The sequence below is a fragment of the Calcarisporiella thermophila genome, assembly GCF_041956535.1.
Source record: "Calcarisporiella thermophila strain CBS 279.70 unplaced genomic scaffold VTP21scaffold_22, whole genome shotgun sequence".
Taxonomy (NCBI): domain Eukaryota; kingdom Fungi; phylum Calcarisporiellomycota; class Calcarisporiellomycetes; order Calcarisporiellales; family Calcarisporiellaceae; genus Calcarisporiella; species Calcarisporiella thermophila.
In genome coordinates, this window is record NW_027192212.1 from 578964 (window position 1) to 585885 (window position 6922).

General features: G+C 46.4%; 3 protein-coding genes across 3 annotated transcripts; all 3 read left to right on the forward strand.

Moving 5' to 3' along the window:
* Positions 1 to 87: 87 nt before the first annotated feature.
* On the forward strand, positions 88 to 2325 carry VTP21DRAFT_5560 (uncharacterized protein; the record flags this gene model as incomplete). Its single annotated transcript, XM_069396095.1, has 6 exons — positions 88 to 117; positions 201 to 254; positions 321 to 372; positions 434 to 549; positions 621 to 2100; positions 2177 to 2325. The coding sequence occupies 6 exons, from the start codon at positions 88 to 90 to the stop codon at positions 2323 to 2325; spliced, it is 1881 nt and encodes a 626-aa protein (XP_069248128.1).
* A 366-nt stretch (positions 2326 to 2691) lies between these two features.
* On the forward strand, positions 2692 to 4233 carry VTP21DRAFT_5561 (uncharacterized protein; the record flags this gene model as incomplete). The annotated part of the gene is made up of 1 exon (XM_069396096.1): positions 2692 to 4233. One exon carries the CDS (start codon positions 2692 to 2694, stop codon positions 4231 to 4233), a length of 1542 nt encoding a protein of 513 aa, XP_069248129.1.
* Positions 4234 to 4498: 265 nt separating this feature from the next.
* VTP21DRAFT_5562 (uncharacterized protein) lies at positions 4499 to 5173 on the forward strand (the record flags this gene model as incomplete). Its single annotated transcript, XM_069396097.1, has 1 exon — positions 4499 to 5173. The coding sequence occupies one exon, from the start codon at positions 4499 to 4501 to the stop codon at positions 5171 to 5173; it is 675 nt and encodes a 224-aa protein (XP_069248130.1).
* Between the last annotated feature and the right edge of the window lie 1749 nt (positions 5174 to 6922).

Below are 6922 nucleotides of genomic sequence, written 5' to 3' on the forward strand. Positions count from 1 at the left end.
TCGCACACAATAGGCAAGTCACAGCCAATTTTTCCCTTTTTATACTTGGTTGGAAAGCGAATCCCTACTGCTATTTCCTCGCCAAGGATGAAATCGAGGGAATACCATGCATTGGAGGTAGAATATTTACTCATTCTGTGCTGAAATTGATAACATACCTCTAAATTTCATTTCATTTTGTCATGATCTGCAATCACAAGATCACGTCGGTGTTCGAGAGGTGTCGAATTCCGCTGCTAAATGGCAAGCCTTGGGTTAGTGTGCTGCATGGATGCTCTTGTATGATTCCAACGCAATTCTCATTCTTATGCATTTGACAGCGCATGAATTTGTTGGCCTTTAGCGAGGTGGATCACACCAAAATGTTTATTGGTGAGTGGAGCAAATGAATATTTTATGAGTATTGAGTTGAACGTTGCATATACATTCACAGCGATGGATAATCAAATCCTTATGTATCAATGGCGACCACCTCTGGAAGTACCTGGCGAACCGAAAAAGAAAGTAATAATCGGAGATGCTGCATCCGACTTCTCAACCGATTCCAGCGTTAGTCTTCATTTCATCCCTTAATAACAGGAATGCACTCACTCATGTGCTCTTCTTCCCTCCTCGCGTAGCCGTACACTATCAACGCAATTCGGATCGGGTGGCTAGGACGTGAGGAAGTGCTTGTCTCCGTGCACGAGAACGGCAATGCACGCGTGTGGTTCACGTCTGCTTTTGAACGCGCTCCCCTCCTATTCACCGTGGACGACTCGGCGTGGTCTGCAGCGACACATGGTCACCGCCGCTTGCTTGCCATCTCTGCCAACTCACATAACATTACCCTGTTTCGCTTACAGCACAATTCCTCTCCTAGTGAGCATCCACTGCTAGCAACAGGAGCTGAGCGAGTAGTTCTCCGTGGTCATACACATAATATCCCCAATATCGACTTTAGCCCTTGTGGGCGGTATCTTGTGTCGTGTTCGATTGACGGTACGTGTCGTGTCTGGGATGTGGAGACGGCCCATACAATTGCCTGCCAGGACTTCGCCCAGATTGGCCGCTTGGTTCGCGATCAGCAGTGGGGCTGGTCGGCTCTTTTCATAGAAAAATCAGCTGTAAAACATGTGGCCAATGCAAACTTGGGATTTGCAAACCCTTTTGTTTCGAGAGGTGAGCCGTTTCCAGGCTTTAATTCGGGGCGGGATTTGCGATGGCGGATCAGAAATTTCTTCATGGGATTGGGAGTTGGAGCCTTGGCCGACGAAGTAAGTCCTGGGAATGGTAGTATCGAATCTGCGGATGGCACCGAACCCGAGATGGAGTCTGAAGAACAGGCATGGGGCGATGATATCAACTTAGCCGAAGGAGTATCCGGGCTAGTAACCTTCGAAACAGCATCTCTTTCGGATGTAGAGATGAGCCCATCATTCTATGCATCAGGGGAGGACAATCTGGAAATTGATTTGAATGAAGATGAGGAGATAGCGGAAGGAGATGGAGAAATGGAGATGATCCATGGGATGGAAGGCGACGCTGAAGATAATGAGGTAGCTGAGGCGAACCATGGAGAAAGAGAAAGCGAAGAAGGATCCGGTACTGCACAGGAGATAGGATTGCCTGATGCGCATTCTACTTCCAGCACATCCTCCGAATATCAGCAAGCAGAGCAGCATCCGCCGCAAACACAGGGGCAACAGCCAGCCCTGTCCGCACCTCTGCGTTCAACTACTGCACATGCTTCAACCTCAATGGCACCCGCCTCTCTGGCCCACCTTTTACGGGCACCTCTCTCAGACTATGCCATCCTCTACACTACCAAGCTCGACCTCTTCCTTCTCAATGCGGAGGATCCCTCATTATCCACGCTTTACTGCGAGCGTGCCGCCGTTGCTCGCACCGACCAACGAAACATATACCTCATTCCATTTGATCGCCTCAACATGATTCAGTGGATCCCCGAACTCTCGCTTGTGGTTGCCGCAAGTCAAAAGGGCAGAGTAGGCCTGTTTAGAGTGGTCAGAATATGCACCGAGCAGGAGCGCGAGGATAGGTGGTTGATCCATCCAGAGATGCACCTGCCTGGAGAATCCCCGCCACATCCTCTTCTAGGTAATGTACAGCGATGATTTATTGTATCTGCTCTGAACCCGGCTTGACTCTTTGACTGGATCCCCGTGCTTTGCAGGAGTATTTGTCTCGAAGCCACCCGCGCATGATACGTCCCTTGCTCGCCACTTCTTGCATCTGATCTACCTCGACGGCAGCATGTTCTGTTATGAGATCATGAGACGCGCAGAAACGAACCCAGCGCGCCTGGAGTGGGCAAGATGCTGACTGAATATAGGTTCGGTTTCATCGTTGTATATAGCTTATCCATTTCTTCATCTTGTATTCCTTTGTCTACCCTCCCGTCCCACCTGTATTGTTTTATTTCATTTTACAATAAAAAAATATCATCCGCGAAATGTGACTCGTACATTTTGACCTTAAACCGACCTCTGATTCAAATCGGTTCGACCTTCCTTACTGAGCCCGCATAGGAACTTTATATCTCGCAGTCACATTTAGATTTTTCACAGCAACTCGGCCCATTTATAATGCTTATAGGCCTCTCTTTTTTTTTCGTGGTCGGTTTTTCTTATTTTTTTTTTTCTCACCACTTTCTTCAATTCCGCTGACTAGTTTGACCATCCCATTTCTATGACTGAAATTCTTAGCTCTCTCGATTTCTTCAAGCTCCCCGAGAGGGAGGGTACCCTTCGCGTCCCTATCCCAAACCACCCGTCTCATTTCGTTAATGTTCACACCAATCTCTTCATTGCGAATGAATTTGTACCGGCCTCAGACGGGAAAACTTTTGAAACGTTCAACCCGTGCACAGGCACCCCCATCTGCCGTGTTGCGGAGGCGGGGCCGGAGGACATCGAGAAGGCGGTGAAAGCCGCCGAGAAAGCGTTTCCTGTGTGGAGCGGATTGCCTCACCACGAACGGGGAAGGCTCCTGAACAAGTTGGCTGACCTGGTCGAGCGTGACATTGACCATTTGGCCTCTATCGAGACGCTTGACAACGGCAAATCCGTCACGATCGCCAAAGCATTCGACGTCACCGAGGTGGTAAAATGCTTCCGCTACTATGCCGGGTGGTGCGACAAGGGGCCGGGAGGAGGGCAAGTCATTGATGTGGGACGCGATCTCTTTTGCTATACGCGAAAGGAGCCTATCGGGGTTTGCGGTGCCATCATCCCATGGAATTTCCCACTATTGATGCTGGCCTGGAAGGTCGCACCCGCCCTAGCTTGCGGAAACACAATGGTGCTTAAAGTCGCAGAGCAAACTCCGCTTTCGGCCCTTGCATTAGCTGCCCTTGTCAGGGAGGCTGGCTTTCCACCGGGGACCCTCAACATTGTGCCGGGATTCGGCCCTACAGCGGGAGCAGCGCTTGCATCTCACCCAAGAATCGGGAAGATTGCCTTCACTGGATCCACCGCCACAGGGAGAGCCATCATGAAGATGGCGGCCGCCAATGTTACCAAAATAACCCTCGAGCTTGGGGGAAAGTCGCCGAATATTGTGTTTGCTGATGCAGACCTTGAGCAGGCGGTGCGCTGGTGTGCTTTCGGGATATTCTTTAACCACGGTCAGTGCTGCTGTGCGGGTTCCCGAATTTATGTTCAGGAAGATATCTATGATCAATTCGTGGAAAAGTTTATCGAGCACGCACGAACACTGAAGGTGGGGGACCCATTCGAAGCGGACACATTCCAAGGCCCGCAAGTGTCGCAGCTTCAGTATGACAGAGTGATGTCCTACATCGAGTCTGGAAAAGAAGACGGAGCTTGTGTCCGGTTGGGCGGCGGCCGACATGGCAAAGAGGGATACTTCGTGCAGCCGACAGTATTCACTGACTGCCGCGAAAACATGCGCATTATGCAGGAAGAAATCTTTGGGCCTGTCGTTGCCATTCAGAAATTTGCCGACATTGACGAAGTTATCCACAAGGCCAACTCTTCCCTTTATGGTCTAGCTGCTGCGGTATTCACGCGAGATATGCAGCGCGCCTTCAGGATATCCCACGCTCTGCAGGCTGGCACTGTGTGGGTGAATTGCTATAACGAGTTGGATTATTCGACTCCGTTTGGAGGATTCAAGCATTCGGGAATTGGGCGTGAGAACGGAGAGGAAGTTTTGTCGAATTATCTCGAGACCAAAACCGTGAAGATTAATCTTGGTCTTAAGAAATAAGCCCACGACAACCGTGCACTTTTGTGTGGATTTATCTTTGCTTTCACCTGTACTTTACCCTCTGGAAACATAAGGATGTGTTGGCGGCCAAGGAATAGTAATAAAATGGGCCATAATTTACTGAGCTCGATTGTTCTTCTCTCGACCTCTGCAAGTAACGCTACTGGGTTCGGTGAAAATTTAAATTGGAGGCAAAATTTCTTTTCTAGGATATTCGCCATTATTTTATCCAGCATTTGTCTCCCTGGGTTCCAATCTACACAACATGGCTCATTATAAAACTTTTGCTTTTAAGTCTCTGTCTGCTCTCTCTACTGAATCCACCAGCGAACTCTGTACAAGCGATAAAGCGTTCCAACTCATTAGCGGTACCGTAACCTATGACGCATCTCCCCCGTCTTACATCTCGCGATTTATTGAGTATAGCATACGCATTGATGACAAGGGCTGCACTTCTATCGCAAACATAACCTCGATCTCGGCAGAGGAAACATTACGATTACGCGTGGAGAGATTTGGGGATGATGAGTGGCGACAGAAACTACTTAGCATTCAGAAGAACAATGATGTCGAAGATGAAGATGGGGTATGGGAGGATAAGGTTGAATGGGAGAATCTCCCGGGTCTTAAAGGGTGTCTTGATATTGACTTTTCCTTCACCCCGATCACTAATGCTCTTCCCATCCGGCGCCTTCGTATTCTTGATTCAGATCCTAACAAATCGCATAACATTTCTGCTGCCTGGCTTAGAATGCCACAGTTCAAACTGGAACGAGCAGAGCAGGAATACACTTATCTCGGAAAATCAGGAGACGAACATTTGGTTCGTTATAAGAGCAAAGCTTCTGGATATACTGCGGACGTCAGTGTTGACGATGATGGTATTGTAATCAAGTATGCGGATGAATGGGAAAGGACTAAAGTGGAAATGGATGAGTGAAGAAAACTTCCTGTCGCTCTGTAACTAACTAGCAGAATAGCTATCATGGACGTATTTTAATTACTCTAAATTATTCTAAATCGTGACATTCGGTTTGTTTTTCTCTTGTTCACATCAATCTATTTGGTTCTTTCATGAGCCTAGCCCAGTATGTTAAGTAATGTATATGTATAATTACGAATGCTGCCCAATATATATAAAGTTGAATTCTATGGGCTTCGAGTATATACAATAGTTTATTCTCATTTGGTGAGCGCCGCAGTAAAGAGAAATGGAATCCTTTATCGGCAAGTATTAGTAGTCGATGTATAAAATGTATTGAAGAGATTTTCATTCCCTAAATTGGAATACGACTTGAAGCGAATAATTTCATACGAATAAGGGGTGCGCTCAAGTTATGGTTATTTGTTAATCCCAATCGCACCATTTTCTTTTGATCATAGCGGAGAGCAATGGAATTAAATATCGCGAATGGGTAGTGCATTTCTCTGCATTTCCTCTGGATACCCGAAGAGGTGACTATTCCTCTAGAGAATGATCTGGCTAGGATACGATGACTAGTACACGATAGAAAGAGACGTGTATTATGATCTTGGAATGTTCTCGTTGGTGCTGCTTTGGAGTGATGGCTGAACTGATGTACTTGCGCCCTACACTCCACTCGTACTAAGCTCTCGATTTTTTTCTCCATTGGGATGTATTTTTTATACATCTACTTGATAATTTTTATCTGAAGGGAATGGAAGGGTAGACTTCTACGTCAAAATCACCCAGGTGCTGCCCCTGGCCTCCCATTTTGTAATTGGATCTCTCCTAAGGATTGTTGCCACCTATTTTTGTAGCCTCTTGATATTATTTGCTTGTTTTTATACTGTTGATAGCGGTTGAGTCCTGAGAAAAACCCGGCAAACTCTCATGGACGGGTGTCGCCTACGGGAATCGAATCCACAACCTAGTGATTCGACTCCGGGGTCCCAATCCACTACGCCTACCAAGAGCGACTACTAAGATCTCGAATACCTTTATGACTGTCAAAATGATTTTCTCAATACAAAAATCAATTTTCCACATAAACAAAATGTTACGGGCGAAAGGAGGTTTGTGTGGAGGGGTATCCGGATCTTGATAAAGATAAGAGATTTAACTTTATATTTCAGGGAATTGGTGTTGAACATTAAAATAAACCGAAGGGTTTAAATAGAATTGTGATCAAAGGAGAATAACTCACACTTGTGTTCAAAGATGAGATAGATAAGACAACAAAGTATCAATCAACATCAACAAGGTAGCCATGAGGGAGTATAAGAGTAACCACGAGGGCGGCGAGTAACCACGAGGGGTCGCCAACGTAGCGGCAATCAATTCTATTGGCTGCTCTACTTGAAAGATATCGCGCTTTCTGAATGTCTATTTTTTTTTGATCAATCAATGGAAACTTTTTATTTAATTTCCATATATTACATGACTTAACATAACGAGATATAGGTCCTTGATAGATAGGCGCTCAATCGATATGCGTGTATCGTAGTTGTCATGAATAGCATGTACGTGAAACCGATGTAATCTTTGTACTTATCGTGGGAGCGATCTTTTCAATGATCAAGACTTAATTTCTGATCAAGTGGACAGCAGTCACAAACTAAGAGTAAGTGCTGGTGAGGGAAGTGGGATTCGAACCCACGCCGTTCTCATCGGCATACCAAGGATAGTCCACTACCCTCCCCAGCTTTCTGAATTTTTTTTTTTTTG